This window comes from Lissotriton vulgaris, chromosome 1_1, assembly GCF_964263255.1.
Source record: "Lissotriton vulgaris chromosome 1_1, aLisVul1.2, whole genome shotgun sequence".
NCBI lineage: Eukaryota > Metazoa > Chordata > Amphibia > Caudata > Salamandridae > Lissotriton > Lissotriton vulgaris.
Window position 1 is genome coordinate 1,916,071,818 of NC_141685.1, and position 22,217 is coordinate 1,916,094,034.

At 40.5% G+C, this 22,217-nt stretch overlaps 1 protein-coding gene across 1 annotated transcript in view; it reads right to left on the reverse strand.

Moving 5' to 3' along the window:
• The window catches only part of DCN (decorin), a 309,316-nt gene that overhangs the window by 62,325 nt on the left and 224,774 nt on the right, over positions 1–22,217 (reverse strand). Inside the window, exons 5-6 of the mRNA XM_086919558.1 lie at positions 18,363–18,476; positions 4,040–4,133 (exon numbers count right to left, since the gene is read on the reverse strand). Coding sequence (XP_086775684.1) covers positions 4,040–4,133; positions 18,363–18,476 — 208 coding nt within the window. The remainder of the gene's footprint in view (positions 1–4,039; positions 4,134–18,362; positions 18,477–22,217) is intronic.

Consider the following 22,217-nt stretch of genomic DNA (forward strand, 5'->3'; position numbering starts at 1 on the left):
ATAAATGAGCGGCAGGAGCCACTCCATTAACATTCACTGCTCCAGAGAAGGAGTGCCATGTAATTCCCTGCAAATGCTTTTTACTTATATTTTTGGGAGCCTGTTGGTGCCCCTAAAAGAGGCATGGATTCATCAGCTGGAGTGTAAAAACCTTGCGTTGTTGGTTTTATGGTTGCACTTTGCAATCTGAAAAAAACAAAAACCCAAAGGCTGTTGATGTTTATTGAAAAAGCTTGTAATAAAAAACATTGTGTTACAATTGCTATTATTAGGCATTGCTTGTATGAATCTATAAAATATACATTTAATCATCGCACATCTAATCACTATTGTTTACCGAAACTGTATGGAAATGTACCACTGACTATCCTGTTAAATAGTACATGATTTTCAATAATTTTAACAGTACAATGTTGAAAAAGCAATTGTCAATTGCTGCTCATGTACCAAGAACCATAGTATAAAAAAAGTCTTACTGATGCATTTGCGTTTGTCCATATTATGTTGTAGTATTGTGATTTTAGAATGAGTTGCTTACTTCACATAATTAGTTCCTGAGCACATTTGTACTTTTAGAATGTTAGCAATACCAACCAGTGCTTAAGAATGCTCTTGTGGTTTGGCACCAGCTACCCGAACCTCCAAGCCTTTCAATTCTTTCAAAATGTTTGATGGTCCATGATGTTTGCCAACTCTCTTTGGAGATGGTTCAAAGACCAATTTCCTGAGTTGACAGCATCCTTCCTACAGATGTTTTTCCTGAATTTCCTATTGGTAGCAATACTTGCAGGGCTAATAAAGGCCTTTACAGAGGAGTCCACAGACTCAGAGAATGTTAACAATACAAGCTACTTCAGGCACAATTGTTTGTTTATAAGAGGTTTGTAGAGAAAAGGTGAAACTAGAGTGGGAATGAAATATAGATTCAACAATACACAATGACTGAAAATGGTAGATCAACTATCGTTTGGGTTATGAGCGCTGGAGCAATTTGGAAAATGGTGGCCTTGATGTATTTCTTTGGGTACTTTTGAGATGCACACATGTCAAAAAATTGGCAAGGTGCTTACGCTAGAATGACCTGATTCAAAACTGTGGAAATAATAATTGTAACCTAGGAAAGCTAAAAGCATTTTAGAATCCAAACAGGTTGCTTTTTATCATTTAATATTACTCTTGGTAATTCAAAAAGAGATTGCCAGAGGGTGGCCAGAAAGCCTATTACAGTAATGTATGTAATATCTAGTTTCCCTAATGTCTGTGTTTATTAGAAAGAAGAAGTCAGGTTGGTTACATTGGTGTTCAACTGGTACCAGGAAGAATAGAACAAGGTCAGTTTCAAATCTGCCCTGTTTGACTACCACCAGCAAACTTGGGACACCAAGAGGAAGGATTAGCTGAAAGCGTCGATGCCAGCTACAACAGCAGCAAAGAAATTCAACTCAAGAACTGTGCACTGACCTCTCAAACTTTTTCTCCAGCAAAATCATAGCCACATATAACAACTTTGCCCCCCAACTGGACCCTAGATACCTTGCAGCAGGTCTACCAATATCAAACTAAGGAAACACCCTGGCCATATGGAAAGCCATCATAATGGAGGTCACCACAACAATCAAAGACCATACAAGCTGGGGCCTCGTCATACCCATGCCCCACTATGCCTACACCAGGGGGTACAACAAGGACTCCATCCCAATCAGTGAATCTCCCACTCTCATCCTCAACATCTCCATCAACACAGCCACCACCCCAGAAGCATTGAAGCACGCAGCATTCAACAATCTCCCGAAAAAGCTCTCAGCAGACCTAGCCAAGCTAGTGGACTGCTGTCCCATATCCCTTCTACGATTCCTTCTACAAAAAGCCATCAAATGATGCCTCCCTGACTGCCTCATCAACCACCAGCATCTGGATGCCTCGTAATCAGGATTCAGATCAAACCACAGTACAGAGACAGCCTTCATCGCAGCAACAGACAACATATAGATGTTACCTGACAGAGGTGAACCCATAGCCCTTATCCTCCTTCAACTCTTTGTGGCCTATTAAGCAGTCTCCCATCCCTTCCTGTTCAGACTACACACGACGTGCATCCAAGGACCTACCCTCCGATGGATCTGCATATTTCATTTTGAAAGGATACAAACAGTCAACAGTGTCCTACCCCTCTGAAGCCTGTAAATTCATTTGTGGAGCACCACTTGATTCCTCACTAAGCCCGACCCTATTTAACATCGACATGACTCTGCTTGTAGACGTCATGTGAGCACACAGCATCAACATCCTCCCCTACGCCAATGATACACAACTGATATTGTTCCTCTCAGACAAAACACCTAGCACAGGGAACAACATCTACTTCGACATCACCCCATCTGGATGAGTATCAGCTGGTCTAAGCTGAGCATAGACAAGACCGAACTGGTGATCTTTCGAAAGGATGCTTCATTGTGGGACTCCGCCCTATGGTCTGCAAACCTTGGGCCCACCCCTAGTCCATTAGCACGAACCTTAAGCTCGTCATCGACAGCGACATGCCCACCTAGGTCAACTTTATTGCCACCTCCTGCTTCATGCTTCCAAACTCTGAAGATGTTAAAAAGGGTCTACAATTGACTACCAAACAACACTTATCACCTGCATACAAGACCATGTGAACTCCCTCCATGCATGAATCACCAATCAACATTCAAAAAGACCACAGACTGTCCAGAACACTGCAGTGAGACGTGTCCTTAGCTTAACCCCTTCCACGCTGATGACGAGCTGGGCTCGTCATGGTGTAGCCTCCTCGCACGCTGATGACGAGCCCAGCTCGTCACGTAAAGTGCGATTTACAAAAACTCAGCGCAGGAGCGGAATTCCGCTAGCGCGCATGGAGTTAACATACCGATCTGCATCACACCACACCTGAGGAACTCCACTGGATACCATTATTACGCATGCACATTTCAAGCTTTTCACCCACACATACAAAGCACTTAATATCACAGGCGCATACTACCTGAATAGTTGCATGTATTTCCACCAACCCTCCAGGTACCTCTGCTGAGCCAGTTTCTCACTCCCACATGTCTGACACACACACGTGCCAATCCTCCTCATGCATCACTCCTACAGTGTGGAACAACATCAATACCTCACTGTCATTTCTTGAATTTCACAAGAAGTTGAAGACATTACTCTTCAAGTAAGTCCCCCTGAGACTAGCCTTACACACCTGCTAAGCATTAGAATATCCTCACGGGTGACTATGTGCTATAAAATACACATAACATCACATACTGCACTTTGAGTGAGCATTAGGGCGGGATTAACATGGTGTCCTTTGTTGGCATAGATCACAGCATGAGCACCTGTTTTATGCACCTGAAGTCCATAAAGTCAGTTAATTTAACCTGATATTTTGAATAGAGTTTCTCTTCTAAACAATATAACTTGACAACAGTGAGCAAGCTTTGTCTCTTATTGTTTCTGAGCTGCACTGTTTAAATTAATGCAAAACTCTGCAAAATATCAGGTAAAACAGATGTTACGCTCTTCCCTGCACCAGCAAGGCTCAATATGATAGATCCCCTTGTGGTACTTCAGCTAATTTTAAACTAAAGAGTAGGAGCTGCTTTAAAGGACTGCTGTTTGTTCCGATTTCTTTTCACTCAGGTTACTGCATTTTTGATACCGCTATGATCCACAAAGGCTTAAAAAAACACTCCCCACACTGGCTCTTTCACAATGACAGAAAAAAGCAAGCATAATGCAGAGGGTAGTGCATTAAAAGCCACAAATCTGCTATCTCATTGTGCTGTGGGGAGCAAGTGCGAGGACGGGGATGGTGCAAAGCATGTTGTGTCTTGAAACCAGGCAAACTCCTTCATATAACAATGTTAACTAAAGGCATGTGCACAAGAAATATTAAACTGCCTACTGAAAGTCTACAATTGCTATATCATCCCCCAATCTGGAGTAACCCTTCCTTTTGATATACCATTGTGTTATATAACCAAATGACATAACCCAACAAAGCCATAAGCCTTACTTAGCTAAGTTCTTGAGGCCGTTGAGACTGTCTGAGTCAAGCTTTGTGATCTGGTTTCCATCGAGGTGAAGTTCGGTTAGAGAACTTGGTAGACCTACAATAGAAATGTTACACGTATTTTAAAATATCAGCACATTATGACCTTTATCACATTTATCTTTTTAGGATAGTTAATTTATAATCCATTACATGCTTATTTTCAATTTGGATGGGCAGGCCAGCACATATTAGAATCTTCTATGTCAAGATCGTTGGTTTAAGATGGACATTAGGTGAATGAAAATTGAATCCAAGGCAGCCATTTTCTGGGCAAACACGTTTCTGTCTTTTCTCCCATTACAATGAAATATTGCCCAAATTGGCAACAAATTGAACCAGTTAGGGATATGAATGTTGGACAATACTTTCTAGCCCTCTTCACATGTTGCAGGTCTTTTCTTCTGCCTTTTTGGATTGCTTCGCCTTCACACGTCTCCATGTTCTAATTTAGGAATAGAGTATACCACTCTAAGGACCCATGAAGTGCTATCATGAAACTTAGGGATGCCATTGAATGTAAAGTATATGCTTTTAGTGTTGCATGGATTTTTCAGAAAAAGAGCTTAGGATGATAGAGAATGTGTCTAACATTTATTTCTATGAAAAGCATTATCTTCCCCTTAAAAGACACAACTGATCAGAAATGTAGACTTAAACGAAGAGAAAAAGTACAGAGTGCTTGGTCAGAAAAATAGAATCACTTTTCTTTAATTTCATAAGTATCCTGGCAATCACATTTTGCAAGTGTTGCAATCGCTTCAAGGAATATTTATGTAAAACAGTTAAAAAGGATTTTCCATTATTTAAGTGGGAGGACACAGCCACATAACCCAGCATTACACAGCCCCTCAGTATAAGTGGTGTGGATAATAAGCTGGTTTCCCCACCACATAGTTACAGATACGTGGGGCACTGTTAAAATCTCGCCCATTACGAGTTTGACTCTGGCTGGGGGTCCACTAACAAAAGGGGGTAATCGGTCATTCCAAATCCAATTTCACAGTGATTCTTAATTTTGTGTCGGATTATAAACTGGATTTTTCATCTTCTTTTAGCAACAGAATTCTCCAGGTGAAAAATAAGAGATCAGCAGTGTTTCTACACATCTCATAATTCTGATGGAGACTGTAACTGCTGTTACTAACTGTTAGACCTGTCAACCTTAGGTTGGTCTTCCCCCAAACATTTTGCCTTACTCCTCCTACATTTTGTTGAATTTATACTGTTTAAAACTCCCATTGTGGCGTGGAAAAAATAAACCTTTTTAATATATAAGTCACCCCTAGGGTAGGCCCTAAAGAGCCCAAAGGGTAGGGTGCAATTGTTTCAAAAAGTAGGACACAAAACTTTACTTTTTACATGTCCTGGTAGTGAAAAACTCTTAAACTCTTTTTTCATTACTGCAAGGCCTACCTTTCCCATGGGATAACATTGAAGTTACTTTATTACATTTAAAAACATGTAATTTCCAAATTGGAGCATCTAGTCAGTTCATGTTTGGAGTCTTTGGAATTATAATGAAAGACCCTCTTTTATGGTAGCATTGGATTTTAAATTACAATTTTGAAAATGCCAATTTTAAGAAAGTTGGAATTTTCCTGCCTTAGCCATTTAGTGTCTGTAGCCCTCCCTGGGGTCAAATGACTGGGTGTAGCTGAGAGTTTGGCTTTGTGCATTCCTCCCAGACGGCCGCACACAATATAGAGCTTAGGTGTGCTTGGATGGGCAACTATTGTCAGGATGTGAGGGCAGAACTGGGTGTACCCCTACTTACAATTAATTAGACTGTGTCGTGACTCCACACAAAGGGTTTTTATACCGCCTGTAGTTAGTCTGGAGCCAGAGCAGGGGTGGCAGGAAGCCTTGGACTGCAAAGTTAAATCTCCAGAAACTCACTTTAAAGCCCAAACTGGGTAAACATTTTAGACCTCAGACACCAACTCTTCAATATGCTTTGGGACCTGTGGATACTCTGCTAGGTAGAAGGACTGCTGGGTTGCTGAAAAGACTGACAATCTGCCTTACTGATGCTTTGTAGGACTGCTGCCTGTTATCCTCTTGCCTGGGTGAGAAGGACTGGACCAGCATCTATTAAACGCAAAACATCAGAGTGACTCCAAGGTCTAGTTGTCTGGCATCATGACTAGAGCCTAAGAGACAGAAGAACCCACCATCTGTGAGTCAAACTTGCCAAGTATTTTCACCCCAGTCCTGAACCCTCAGAAGTGGGCCTGAGGATGCTTTGCCAGCCCATTTGTGGATCCACCAGAACCAATCCATCATTACTATTGCAAGGTTTCTCCCAGTGCAAGTACTCCACATTGTCCTCCACGTCAGCATTAGAGCTGCTGCTGTGTGAAGCTTCACCAACGCAGGCCCTCACATCGCAAACCCCTTATTGATGGCATCCTCAAGAACACCGCAGGTGCTCTTCTGAACCTGTACATCTCCTTTACTGTGCAATGCATCCTCGATGCCGAACTTTGAATAGTGAACCCGGCAGCTCCTCGGAAATTGATACATCGCCTGGGCAGCACAATGCATTCTTGAATCAAAACCTCCTGTTAGAAATGGGGGTCTCTAGTTGGCAGGGGTTGGTACCTTTGTCAAATAGGGACCCTTGCTTCTAGTCAGGATAAGGGGGATACACTCCTAAAATGACCCCTGCCCACTCTCTTGGTATCTTGGCATGAGCAGACAGGCTTAGCTCAGAGGCAGTGTTTAAAGCATTTGTGGACACATACAGTAATACAGTGAAAACGCTACAAATGGACACCACACCAGTTTAGAAAAATAAGTAATCTTTATCTAAACCAAAAAAAGACAGAACGACAAAGATCCACAATTCAGTATCAAACATTTCCGTAAAAATTGGTTATTCACTCCAATCAAACTTGTAGCAACAAATAATTCCACCTGGAGTCATTATGATGTTGTGACAGATGAAAATCCTAAACAACGGCCCGGCCGCTAACTGCACGGCATCAGGCCCGGAGTCTAGCAGACCCACAAAGAACAGCACCTTGTAATTGCTGAAAGCAAAGACGGGCAAGGCGTCGTGGAGGTGATGCTTCGTTGGCGCCTGCGGCCTCGGTTCCTTATGACCCCAGGGTAGGTGATGCTTCTATTCCTTACAGCAGCGTTGGGGAGGTGAGTTGTTGGTTCTTTACGTTGTCGGCCAGGTTATGTTACGGATAGCGGCAAGGCGGGAGTTCCTTACGACAGTGCAATGTCAATGGATTCAGGATTCACCCACGTCAAGGATTAGCTCCGCAGGTTTGTTGTGGCTGGCAAAGTAATGATCATGAGTGAAGTCGGGGCTGTGGTGCGAGTCAGGACATTGCGTCATGGACGTCACAAGCGGTGTACTCGACTCCGGTGCAGGCAGCGGCGTCGGTCACCGGCGTCGGTGTTGCAATTTCCTTCTATAGCAGCTGAAACAGCAGTTCAAGATGCAGAGAGGCAGAAGGGATGAAGTCTTTGTTTCCCTGAGACTTCAGAACAGGAGGCAAGCTCAGTTTCAAGCCCTTGGAGATCTTTTCTTCGAGCTGGTGACAAAGCAAACAGCAAAGTCCTTTTCTCATTTCCTTGGCAGCAAGTAGACACTGCAGGCCAACTCCAGATAGCAAACAGCACAGGGGCAGTATTCCTACTCAGCTTATCTGGCTCTTCTCCTTGACAAAGGTTCCTCTTGATTGTCCATAAGTGATCTAAAAGTCTGGGGTCTGGGCCCCCTTTTTTATCAACAACACCCTTTGTTCTCTGAAGGCAGAGAGTGTCTGTACCCAGCCAAAACCAGTTCTGTCCTCACTGGTGCAACTTCCTGGCAGGAGGTGGAGACAGCATTGTTGAAAGCATACCAGGCCCATTCAGGGAAATACCAAATCTCCTCCCCCTACTCTAAATGCAGCGAGGTCTATTCTGCCCAGCCCTGACTCATCAGACTTCTGGAGCCAATGCCCTTCTCCAGCCCCTTTCATCCAAAAGCTAGACATGCAATACACAAAGCTAGCAGAGGCACACTGGATGGTTAGGCAAGAAAATACCTACTTTCTAAAAGTGGTATTTTCAAACATAGAATGTAAAAATCATAATCACTCACTATCTTGTTCCCAGGGTCAGTTATGTTTAGAAGATGCTATAAACAAACTCCCCATTCTGGCCTATGGGAACAAATAGCCTTGCAACAATGAAAAACTAAATTGGCAGAATGTCACTATCAGGGCATGCCACATACATCAGGGCATGTCCTACCTTTCACATAAAATGCACCCTGGCCACAGGAGTACCTTGGGCCTACCTTAGGGGTGACTCATATGTAGAAAATGGAAGGTTTAGGGACTGGCAAGTGTTGGGACTTGCCTAGTCTACATGGCAGTCCCAGACTGCACATAGGCTCTGCAATGGCAGGCCAAAGTCACATTTTACAGACTGATTCTGTGGGTGGCACAATCAGTGTTGCAGCCCACTAGCTGCATTTGATTTACATGCCCTGGGCACACACAGTGCACTGTACTATGGTCTGATAAGTAAATCAAATAAGCCAATCATGAAATCACTCATTCATACAACAATTTACAACAGGGAGCACTTGCACTTTGGCACTGAACAGCAGTGGCAACGTGCTAAAAGCATCTAGACCAGCAAAAACATAGGAGGCAACAGCAAAAAGGGAGACCCACGCCAAGGTGCCAAGTCTAACAGCAGGTGTATGTTTAAAGAAAGGGTTTGGGAATTGTTAATGGTTGGGATACAGCATACTCAAGATAGGTTTAGGGCTAGTGGAACTATGGTTAGAGTGAGTTTAAATGAGGGTGACAGAGAATCATTTATATTGCAGATTATTTTAAGCAGGTGGGTTGTGGCTGGCAAAGTAATGATAATTAAGCCTTACTGCCTGCACCTGTGCACACTAATGGATGTTAATCATCCCCACAAAAATATGAGGGGAGGGTAATAAACAGCCTTTATTTCCATACAAGTAAGGCACAAAGGTAGAACACCTCATCCAAACCTCCTGAGTTGAGAATTCTTGTTATAATCTTATTCCTTACTTGAACATTGTTTTACCCCTAAAGTACATTAGAACTGTCCCCTTTTCACATTTATTTCAACCCTTGATGCCTTACCTTGGCATGCTCCACACTGATTGGAATGGTGATGTAGATTAAATTAGTTTTACCTTACCTGCACTCTACCACCTCTGTTCACAACTAGTCTTATCTCCCTCAGTTCATGGTGCTTGTGCTCTGTGGAGGCTGCAGCAGAAAGTCTTGCATCAGAAGCGTCTCTCGGTTTTATTCTGTGTTGCTGTTACGAGAGTCCCTTATTTATTAGTTCCTTCCTGGCCTCCTGTTTTTTTGCCCTAATTCACCCCTTCTGTGTCTTTTGTACATACCTGAGATGCTTTAGTATCTTGTCCCCTGAATGTTCTACCTTAGTCAGTTGAATCCTAGTGGCAATTTTCACTGGATGCCCCTAGTGGCTCGGCAATTATACAAATAAAAACCTCTGCATGTCTTTTGGCATAATTCTATAAAATACAGCACTGGTGAAGAGTAATCATTGTTTATGTGGCTTAGACAGTGGCTGGCAACCACCACAGCTCATATCCCTGTTCTTCAAGGATATTCAGGGAAGCTGTGCCACCATCCAGTCAGGTTACAGAGATGAGCCTAAGCATTTACAGATAGGAACTAAACCTGCCATTGTTTTGAGTAAAGCAATAAACTGCAAAATTAGAGTGAAGTTTTGTACTTCATGCCATTGGCTCTGGTAAGATTGTCATCTGCATCGCGCCTTGAATGTAACAAGTGCATTTGTTGATAAAATCCTTTCCCGCAGCTCCCCAACAATGGTAGGATTTCTTCCCTGAGCGCCTAACCTGACTGTCTCCACTCATTGTTTACACCCTGTGGTGGATTAACGGCAGGGTGTGACGTGCTTATCACATTCACAACCTGCACACAAATATGAAGGAATCGTTTTTCTCTATCACAGCTTAATGAGGAAAGCCAAGGGTGTCAGTTGCTGTTGTATGTGCTAATTTCATTTGACTATCAAGCATGTCTTGTTGGTGGCTGACTATCCAATCAGTGCAAGTCTCTGCTGCTATATCACCTTTGTAGGTTTGTTTACACCTGGAACCTGAAAGGTGCTCCATTTAGAATACTGTATTGCAGTTCCTTCTTGTTCTCTACGTCTTACCCTCTGCACAATTGTTTTTTTCTATCGTAGTATCTACTAATTTCTTAGAACCTTATCATGGCTGACGCCAGCATGCCCCACTACCCACCTTCTGAAAAGAGGAAGGTGAATAAAATCTATTGTGGAACCTTTCAAATCTTACCTTGCAGAGGTACAGAGGGAAACATGTTCTCCTCTAAGTGCACAATATGTCTTCCTTCACAACCTGTGGCTGGAGGGAAGGACAATATACAATAGTCTGCCAGTATCACTAACAGAGGATTAGAGGGGAATTTTTATTTAATGACTTAGAAATATATTGTGGCAGCAAGGTTAGTGGTGTTAAGATATATCGCTGTCTTGTGGGGTATGTCCAACCACTGTGTGTGATACCCTTCCTAGAGATTAACTAGACAGAGACACCAATAACCTAGGATCTAGAAGAAGTTACTGTCAAAACACCCAGATATGAAGGTAGCAACAGCTGTAACTGAAAGACTTGAACACTATGTTGATTGTAGCAAAGATAAGAAAACATCTAGTGATCAGTAGAAATGTGCTATTAAAGCTGATGGAAAGATCAACGGGACATGCCATACATCTACAAGCTTTCACTTAGCAAACTAAGATTTAATGTGGATATCCCACAGCTCAAATATGTTCAATGAAGGAGACATTTTTACATAGAAATTACTAACAGACAACTGGTTTGTATTGAATGTCTAGACGACGGGGCAACAAATATGATTTTCCAAGTAGGAAACAATGACCTTTACACAGAGACTTCCAGTTGTATGATAAACGTAGATAGGCTGGTGATTAGAGTCCTTGTATATTCCTTTTCCTCATGCACACTATTGGATAAAATTATACACTAAAACGTCTGACATTTGCCTTATAGTATATAGGGAAATCCCAGTCTCCTAGATGGAATGTGGGTTATGCACATTTTGTTCAAAGGGAGGTTTGTGGTTGGGAAGGTATATGTAGCTGAAGGTTTCACAGTAGATCTTCTGCCACTTCTTTTGTCCATACTTAGCCTTTTTTACAACCTAATCAGCTTGCCAGGCTCTTGAATTCTTCTTTATATAAACGTTCTTCTTCCCTAGACAGTGCAGTGGCTGATTTTGTTTCCCACAAAATGTAAAGTTAGTGATATCTAGTCATTTAGCCCCTAGATATACTTCAGTACTTGTTCTTCCCAGACATAAATATAAATGTTTGGAACAAGCTCTAGTGAAGGCTTATTCCCCATACTCTGGCCCTCAATGCAGGAGCTAAGCTGCAAGGGGCAGATGGTGAGGGCTGAAACACTGCTTTCATATTCGTTGGTACTAACCATATTTACAATTCATCTCGGATGGTGCTCTCTTTGGTTGGTGAACTTCTACTCCTAGCTTGAAATGGTTCAGTATTCCATCCACCTATTCATTTCTGCTCCTCTCTGTACCAGTTATTTACTGATAAAATTGGAAAACTGACATGTAATTTTTTTAATCCTGTGTTAGATTCTTTTTATATTCAAAGTGTAGATAGATCGGATTTGCATTCTAGTCCTGTGCCTCTATCAGAGTTCACCTTGCTATATCCATATATGTGGTCTGGATTGCCTCCTTCCAGTTGCCTTTGGATTCTGTTTGTGTTATCTTCCCCCAGGGTCTCACCACCCCAAATAATTTATTGTCCTACCTGGCATGTTACTTGTATTCTCCAGCATTTCTCATGGTAGACATATTTTCTAATTTTCCTATTTTATTTTTCTATCACTCATCACTTTCTTTGCCGTTCTATATCTTCCCCTCTTTTCTTATTCTTGCATCTCCCCAGCTCTTTTTATGATCTTCAACTGTTCTCTACATTTTACATTGTGTTGTCTCTCTTCGTACAGATTTTTGCGACTGTTTATGTGTAGATTGTATGGGTACATTTTAATTTGTTATCTATTACTTTACGTGCAATTACTTGGAATTTTAAAGGGTTCGGGTTACCTATCAAATAACAAAGAGTACTAACTAATTTAGCCAAATAAAATGTTGACATTACTGTGTTACAACATCTTTGTAAACAAGACCTTAGATGTTGCATTAATTTAACAAGAATTAGATCAGGAAGGTGATTGGCTTACATTGAAGTATCAGTTAATAAGTTAAAGCTTACAGTACTTAATGTATATGCTCCGAGATATTTTGATAAATAATTATGACCCATTATTACACACAAATTGATGTCTATCACTGATGAATATTAAATTTTTGGTGGTGATTGTGACCTCGTAATTCATCCTTTTTTGTACTGCTCCTCTAAATCTGCTTTTGTTCCTTCCTCCATCCATAAACAATTCACCTCAACCATCAAACAAGGAGGCCTTCTAGATTCCTGGAGCCTTTGAAATCCATGTTAAAAAAGAGTATACATTCTTTTCTTATGTCCATTCCACTCAATGCAGGATAGATCACACTTTCCTCTCTAAAGCACAATATCCATTTACCTTACATGCTTATGTTGGTACTATTTTCATTTCAGATCATGCTTCAGTAACCTTAGACAGAGACTTTTTTCAATTCTCTGAGAAAGACAAGACATTGACACTTTAATACTTCCCTTTTATTAGAAAACCTTTACACAATGTTTGGAATATTGTATAGGTGAATTCTTTGCATTGGATAAAACTCTGGTTATATCTTTGCAAATCAGCTATGATTCCTTCAAAGTGGCCTCTAGGGACTTTATTATGACGTTTGTCTCAAATAAAAAGAAAACAAGTTTAAGAAATGTATTAGATAACATGAAAAGTTTTAAAACATTAGAAAACTCCAACTTTACATCCAAATCTAAGACATGCTTGAACAAATTAGCAAAATTCAAATCTTAATTTAATAAGCTCTCCAGGGAAGATGTTGCCTCTGGTCTTCTTAAATTCAGTGGCAAATGTTAAGAAGCCCAGAATAAAGTAGGCAGGAAAACTATCTTAAAGTAAAAAAAAAATCATGTCATAATACATACTATGTTTAAAGACAACAACATCTAGGCCAAATTTATGAAAACACTATAAAAATCTCTATACACTAGAAAACAATCCTCTTCAAACTAACATCAATTCAAACCTTTTCTCTATTTGTAAAGAATTTGATATAAATACCAACTTTGCTTCTGTTAAGTGAATATCTCAGTTCAGGACATTTGCATTGCAATCAACTGTATTAAAAAAAGGCAAACCCCTGGCTCTTAAAAGTTTCCCATTGAATTTTATCTTCATTTCTCCAAATTGTTACGTCCAAAATTACATCATCTATTTACATTCTATGCCTCTTCAAAACTGCCTTTGGCACTCGTAAAGATTCTTTAATCTTTTGTATTAATAAAGAAACTAAAGACCCTAGATCATGTAAGCATTACAGGCCAATTTCCCTTTCAATTCTGATTATAAAATGTTTACTAAAATTCTTGTTTTATGCCTAGTTGCGTCTCTTCTAAATTTAATTGGCAGGGAAGAATCAGATTTGTTAAAGGCACCAGGCTTTTCTTTGACATTTTTAACAAACCCAAATCATTTAAACATTCATTAGCATCTAGCTCCCTAGAGGCAAAAAGGTCCTTTGACCGTATGTATTAGAGTTTTATTTTTTTCTACTCTTACTTTGGTTTTGGGCAAAGATTCATTCATTTAGTCTATCTTTTATTTTCATCTCCTAAAGTATCAATTTTTGTTGACAGGTTAATTTCTAACTTTTTTTCTGAGATAGCAGGTATAATGTCCAGTTTACGCTGGTGATATTCTCTTATATTTGTTCCCCCCGATTCCTCCCTGCAGCCATTTTTGGACACAGTTTCTACTTTTTCCTCACTTTCGGGTTATAAATCTAATTCGGACAAATGTGAGATTCTCCATCTTAATAAATGGTGTTTTAAATATGATTTCATATCATCTGATTTTCTTTAAATACGGTAACAAATAAGTATTTGGTTCTTTGGTTTACTGATACCTCAGACTAAACAGTTTCTCTTAATTCTACTACCCTTCTTACAACTCTATCTACCCTTGCCTCCAAATGGCATCCATTGTTTTTCTCATGATGGGATAGGTTGGTTCCCATCATCCTGTTCTATCTATGTGCAATCCCAATTAATATTCAGTCTTCTGTTTTTATTAAAATGGATGCTATCTTAACTGCTTTCTTATGGAACAATGAAAACCTCTCAGGAGATTACAATCTAATACACTCCAAAGAGAAGTAAGCGTCTCTGCTTTCCAGTCATATGATACTGCTTTCTTTTTTTAACCATCTGCCCTTAACCAACAAGATGAATTCACAAACATTTCCCCCTAATGAAAAGATTTAGAGTTTTTTTTATTCATCCTCCCATTTTCAGAATTTCTGCCATTCAGTCACTGTCATTTTTCCAGCTTGTAGACTAGTATTTCCAATATATATCACTACCCTTTCAGTCATTTATCAATTTCTTCATCCCTCGTTTTATTACAATAAACTAATCAAACTTAATAATAGAACTGTCTTTTGAAAATGCTTGTGAGCAAAAGGTTTAAAATAGACCTATCCATTATTTCTGGATCATTCTTGTATCTCCTTTTCTCAAGTTTAATCCACCTTTAGAATCCCTAGCTCTTTTAAAAACAAATGTAATTCCCTGATCCTTCTCATTTTCAATTCCTATTCTTCCCTTGGTTCAGTTACTATATCAACATATAAAGCTTCCCCTCCACAACCCTAGCTCTCAGTCTTTTTCTACAGCATTCCGTAGTTATAGTATCCTTCCTACCTTCCCTGATATTAGGCAAAAAACAGTACTGGAGTTACAATGGGTAACTGATTTATATACCTCTTTCCCCACTTTATAGAAAACAATATGGCTAAAGATATGTAAACCTCTTGTGCTGCCAACACAACTCAAACTCTATTTTTTATATACAACCGACTTATGGTTACCCTGGCTATCCTGCACAAACCTAATTCCACTATTCCATAATTATTCTGGTCATGTAATCTCTCTTTTTCAGATATAAAACACTAATCAATTCTATTTTTTTTCATACACACATAAATTTCACCTTTTCCAATTTTGTTTTTAGGAAGCCTTTTGGATAATTGGAATGATTGTGTGTTTAATGTGCCAACAGTTAGCACACACTGGATAGAATATATACCACCACAATGACGCACTATGAAAGGAAACATTCTTTGGTCACCAGTGTCATTTCTTCTTGATTCCTGCACTTTAACTGCTATCTTACCTCAACACTTAACTGAAGAAGTGTCTAAGTGTCCTTTACTTCTCTGTTGGCTTATTTGATTTTTGTGCCAATAATTTATTCCATTCAATTATTTAATTATCAAATTTACTCTACACTGTTGCTATTTTGACATTTTGTATCGAATTCTTTATTCATCATATACAATGTGTTTGTGCTACATATTCTTACTTTCTCTCTTTTCACATTTTTGTTGATAAATAGGTAATTTGTTAAACTTATCAAAAGACATCTTAATGTACTCATTACACTGTTGACTCATCACCTTGTAAACTTTTATAGTTCTTTATTTAATAAACTCTACATTTAAACTCAAAAAAAGGGGTTACCTTGCCAGCCTTGAATCATATCACCTTATTAAGTACTAACTTAGGTTCACCTCTGGTTCTCTGTCCCCCTGATGTTATTCACAAAGTTGCTCCTACAGTTGCCCTGATTCTGCATCATCTTTGTAATTCATGGCTGTAGGAAGCTGCTTCTCCAGTGCTTAGAAAAGATCCTTGGTAGCAGCCTTACTGAAATACTAAATCTTTGGTGTCCATTTATGTATTGTTTAACTAGTGCCCTACCGTTCTCCTGTAACTACCCGCAAACAATGTAGAGAAATATTTAGATAATCAACTCTGACATCAGATTAATTCACATTCTGTTCTGGATTCTTCTCACTCATGTTTTTGTCCTTTTCATAGTACTATGTCTGCATTGCTTGCCTTAACAGACAACCTACAGAGGATCCTAGATCAGGGCATTTACTACTTAATTCAAGCATGTGCTAAATATTTGTGGATTTGGAACTATTTCCTCAGGAAGGGGGAAAACGTGAGATTGGACCTGTCACATGTCATTCCACATTCCAGGAGAGGGAAAGATCTTGCAATCCTTATTATGTAATGCAGATACACCACCTGTCAGTGTTAATTCCATCCTCTGAGATCCCTCCTCTGGGAGCTGGAAATGTAAGCCCAAATACCACAGAACTGTAGCGGAAAAAACATGCCTGTCAGTTTGTTTATTTTTCTACTTTTCTGTGGTTGTTAGGGCTTACATTTCCACTTTTACAATGAAAAGCAAGAGTATCCAGAGCAGCTTATGCTGAACGAGCTAGTGCTGCAGCCTTCAAAGGAGGACCAGCACTTCAGAATGAGGATGATGTGTGGCACACCTCGACAAGGCATGCAAGCAGAAGCAGGGAGTGTACTTCTACAGAATGCTCCTATTGACAGTCAGCACTTTTATTAATAGGCTGAAACTGGAGCCTTCTATATGGCCGTCTACCTTCTATTCTGGCTGCTAATTAAACATGCATCAATTCATTGCAGGTGATTCTTAGAAGAATCCTTTGTAACAGTGATCAGTGCAAGTGTGCTTCTTTAATTTCATATATATACAACAGGTTATTTCAGATACCTTGAGAGAGAGATGCACCCTTCCAGACTTTTTTCAAGAGAAGTTTCTCAGCACTCAAATATCTCTCTGGTCCTCTTTACTGTAAAAGTGCAGTCATTGGTGGGTGTGCACAAATCACGAGGAGCTGACATTGTGGAGTAGTGTGGCTCACTAGTTCGAGGTGGCAGACCCGGAAGCAGAGGACGGCCCGGGATCAGGGTTCAATTCCCGACGCGTCAGGGTCGTGAACCAGGATCAGCGGACTCAATAATTCTCGCCTCGGTGCCTACTCTAACCAGGGATCACACTTGGCAACTCTGGGCATTAGCTTGCCTCATCTCCACAACGGCCCCCCACAAACGCCGGGGATGCCTGGTTTCACCTTGCAAATACCCAGGAGGCAACATCTCACAGGGAAAGCCGGGACAGGTTACCCAGCAGTCTATAGCACCAGGGCGCCTCCGGGTAGCAGTGCGCTTTACAAGACACACACATTTACATTTACATTTCCCATTGATCCTCACACCACATAATTCCATGTGAACCTTGATGGAAATGGCATCCAATAGCTTTCCCATATTTCTCAAACAATTAACCCTGCACAAGAATGGATTAATGAAAATATTTTGCACATCACTGTCAGAAAGTATTCTTGACAGAGTTCATCGAGAGCATTTTCCAATCGAATCTAAAAGGCTATAAAATGATGTAATTTCCGATAGTTTTCAAGTCAGTCTTTTCATTCTCCAAAATTGTATTTGAATTTCCAGTTTGGCACATATTTAATTATCTTAAATAAAACAGGAGTGTAACATTCCTGAAGTAATCCAACATTGTACATGCCTCACAAAGCTTAGGGGTGGTGAGAATCAAAAAAACTCAACTGTCTTTTATAATCTTTTAGTAGCCACACAGGTATTGACGATGTCAGGGCTAAATGGTATTGTTAATTTTATGTTAGGCTTCCTGGCTCCAACAACAGATTATCACAAATGTTACAGTTTTCAATAAGAAGAAGATCAAATTAACATCAGTTCATGCTCAGTGGAGGAATGATCTGGGTCCTATTTTCTATGTAGTAAAAAGAAAGAAAATATTAAAAAAAGGAATAGTTTCAGAATTATTAATTTTCTAACAGATGCCCCAGGTTTTTGAAATTGTTAGGAAAATTGTCATTGTCAACCTGAAATTTGAATATTGAAGAATAAGCAAAGTTGATACAATCATTTTGATTGCACTTCCCAACATTTTCTAGAAATTTTGTGAGACATCATTGTTGTGAAATAAATAAGCTGCTTGAATCAAAACATGTAGAAGAGCAATTGCAACGCAGAAGCAGCTGTATGCCTGACAGTAACAGTTAATCAGAAAGATGTCAGAATCCAAACAGCATTGTTCACTTGTCATTCTGACCAATGTACACTCAAACCCAACTCGCCTTACCTTGTGGAATGTTGGTTATATTGGTGTCTGAAATACGGATGTAGGATAACTTTTTCATTCCTTGAAATGCTCCCTTTTCTATTCCCGAACTAGTGATCGGGTTGGTTCCAAGTTCTGTAAATATTGTAATGTAGAGAAATTGTTGATTAATACAGATGTACTTTTAAATAAAATCAAATTCATCAGTCATATTTAAAGATCTATTGAATTGATGAAATGGTTATCACAAACTCAAAGATATGCTTTTGGCAAGAAACAACCTCTGCGTACAAACAGCTCCTGTGAGACTAACACAAACTGCAATATTCTTAGCCTTTTTAGGTGTGGCTGCACATATGATCCTCACTAGACAATGTTACTGATTCCGCTTTACAGCCATTACGTTTTGTGGCTGTTAGCTATACTTTATGGATTTGTTTTCCTCTTTATCAACGGTTAGGCAGAGAGTTTGTCTCCTTAGCCATCACCATGGCCACTAGCACAGCAGCCCAGCTGTTTTGCTGTAAATAGACAACAAGTAGCAGAGACCCAGCAGAAGTCTCTTCAGTACCTTCTGTCGACTTGTACTACATGATCTGTATTGGGAAACAGAAGCTGGGAGTCCCTAGTCCTTAGCTGCACTTTTGCTTTTAAACATTCCAGCATAGCCCCCACACACCGACCCTCCTTAGGCAAAGTTTGAGAGGGCCGAACACTGCTGCAGCCACCACATATAGCCACTCCATGGAGTGCCAGTAGGCCATTTCTTCACTTGAAGAAAATTACTTTTGAGCACTCAGTGATGGTACTAGGTGCTTTTTATTTCTAGCAGTTGTTATGCATTTTACTTGAAGTTCCATGAAGTTCCAGCTACTTACTTTTGATGTGTTTGTGGCATGATGTAACAATATGCAGATAACATATTAGATATAACAATGTGTGCTGTGTTTACATGCCAATGGAAAATATTTTAGGACAACTGTATACTTTAGTTATACCGGGTAAAGCATAAACAGTGCATATATTGCCTTGTTTAGAAAAACAGTCTAGACAGAGCGAGATAACGCCCGACGGACGCACGGACGCGGTAAATTCATAGCAATGGAGGTGTTGTTAACTAAGGGTTAGAGTGTATGAGATACACACCCTTTGGCATGGTGGGCCCTTGGCTGCCACCTGCCACTCTATGTATAAAGTCAGATGTCCAGTGAGGTTATTGCTCACCTGGAAGCCTGTTGTACAGTGCTTTGCTTCTTTCTTGGGCCAGCACTCTAGATCTCTCTCTGTGTTCTTGGTTCTGGAGTTCTCCTTCGCCCTGTTGGCAGTTGGAGCTCTGGTTGGACGAGGGGTTGACCTACCTATACCTGTGCTGCAATAAAGCTCTTGCTTCACCTACCTGTTCCTGGAGTCATCTCCTCATTTACAACATTTGGCGACTTGGACTGGCGAGGTGTCCGACCACTGCTTCTTCGTTTGTTGCTGCAGCCCAAGAAGGTTATACAGTGCGGTAGAGCTTCACCCCCTCAAGAACCCCTGTGGTACACAGCGAGGATGCAGACATCGTCTTTCGTGTTAGCGGTGACTATTTTTCCCAAAAATAGACTTTTGTGGAGTTTCCTGTTTCTCTGGATTTCCTTTCCGAAGCGGTGATTGACGTCATTCACTTCGACGTCCAAGAATCCTGGTGAGTTGCTTAGTAACGCGAGCGCGCAGTCGCATGACAACGCAGGCGGCAGCGTCATCGGCAAGCGGCAGCGTCATCAACAACGCAGGCGGCAGCGTCACCAATCACGCTCAACACGAATAGCGTCACTGAAGCGCGTAGCAACGCGTGCAGCGTCTCTGATGCGCATTTTCCATGTGCGTAGACTCTCGCTGTGACTAGAACATCTGACGTGTAGCCAATCACACGCACGACGTAATCGGCCATCTTAAAAGTGTTTCTCTCCGTTGTTGACAGTCTCCAAGGATACGCTCGGCGTGAAGCGCAAAGCATCGTTACCTGCCAACGGATCTTCTCTACTCATTGGAGTAAGCACATATTATAAAAATTATTATTGCTTTACTGTCTGGTGTACTTTATTCTGCTCTTTACCCTATTTGTGGTCCATAAAAGATTATTCCCAACTCATGGCTCAATCGATCAACGTTGCCCTTCCTCCTCAATTCTTGTCAGAGCCAGGCAATCCACCAATAGCGTGGGAAGACTGGATAGTCATGTTCTACAATTATATTGAAGCTCTAGATGGAGAGGACTATTCACCTAAACGCAAAAAAGCTCTATTAATGACCACTTTGAGTAAAGAAGGACAGCGCCTTTTCAGATATTTACCACAAGTACTACCTGCAGGGTCACAAGTTGACTTAGATGAGTTTAAAGAGGCAGTAACAAGACTAGAAACCCGGTTTGGCAAAGAAGAAAATCTTATCCTTCAAAGATATACATTTTATGAAAATAAACAATTGGCTGATGAAAGCATTGATGAGTTTGTAGCAAGATTGCGCGAATTATCGATTAAATGTAACTTTGGCCAGATGGCGGACGAACTAATTAGAGACCAGCTAGTTGTTCAAGCCAGCAACAGAAAAGTCCAAGAACGTTTGTGGGCGGCGAAGAATCCAACGTTGAAGGATGCCATAGAACTAGCTAAAGTCGTGGAAGAAAGTGAAAAGTGTATGAGGGAATTACAGAAAAGTGGCCTAGAGGCTAAAGTGGCAGAAGTTTCCAATAAGAGTACTCTTAGTGATAACAGTGACGATGAAGCTACAGCCATTGCAATTGTTAGGAAAAAAGGCTATGTCCTTCAAAAAAAGAATGTACAACAATCATCTTATAGTAAGAATAGCCAAAAGATGTGTTCTAGGTGTGGTAGTTTTTCTCATTCTTCTGATGGGAAATTCTGTTTTGCAAATAACAAAGAGTGTCTACGTTGTGGTAAGGCGGGACACTTCGCAAAAATGTGTAGAAATAAGAATAATTCAAGAGTAACGGTTATTAATGAATGTGATGATTTAAGACGTGATGTTAACAAAATTTTGGTCCTAACTGATACTGTATGCTCGTGTAAGAACCAGAGAGGTAATCCATTTAAGGATGACTTTGTTATTGATGGGAAAATTATTTCTCTCATGGTAGACACGGGTTCCAAATGGACCATAATTCCCACTTCATTAATGAAGAGTGTGTGGGGTGAAAGGGCACTGAAGACATGTGACATCTTTCCGTCTGGCTACCAAGGTGAGAAAATTGACATGCTAGGTTTCTTTGAAGCTAAGATTGACTTCAAAGGCAGATCAGCATATGGTAAAATATATATTTCAACTGATGGACCGGCAATCTTAGGTCGTCACCATCAATATGATCTGCACATTGTGGTTGATCCTAGATCTGATAATCCAATTTCTATTGTTGAGACCTCATCCTTGGAGGACATATTGGCCAAATTTAAGAATGTTTTTAGGGACCAGTTGGGTGAACTTATAGGCTACTCACATCGCATAATTCTCAAGGATGGCAGTTCACCCGTTCAACACAAAGTGAGGAGGGTGCCTTTTGCTTTACGGAATGAAGTTAAGGCTACCCTTGAGGAAATGCTCCAAGGGGGAATTATTGAACCCATTGAAGCATCTCCTTGGGTTTCGCCTGTAGTGATCTCGCAGAAACCGGATAACAAGATTAGATTCTGTGTAGACCTTCGTTCCCTAAATAAGTGTGTTGTAGCTGATGTGTTCCCTCTACCAAACATTGGTGAATTGGTATCGACTCTTAAAGGAGCAAGGTTCTTCAGTAAGTTGGACCTTAAACATGCGTACCATCAAATTTGCCTAGATGACAGCTCCAAACACTTGACTGCTTTCATCACCAGCGAGGGAACA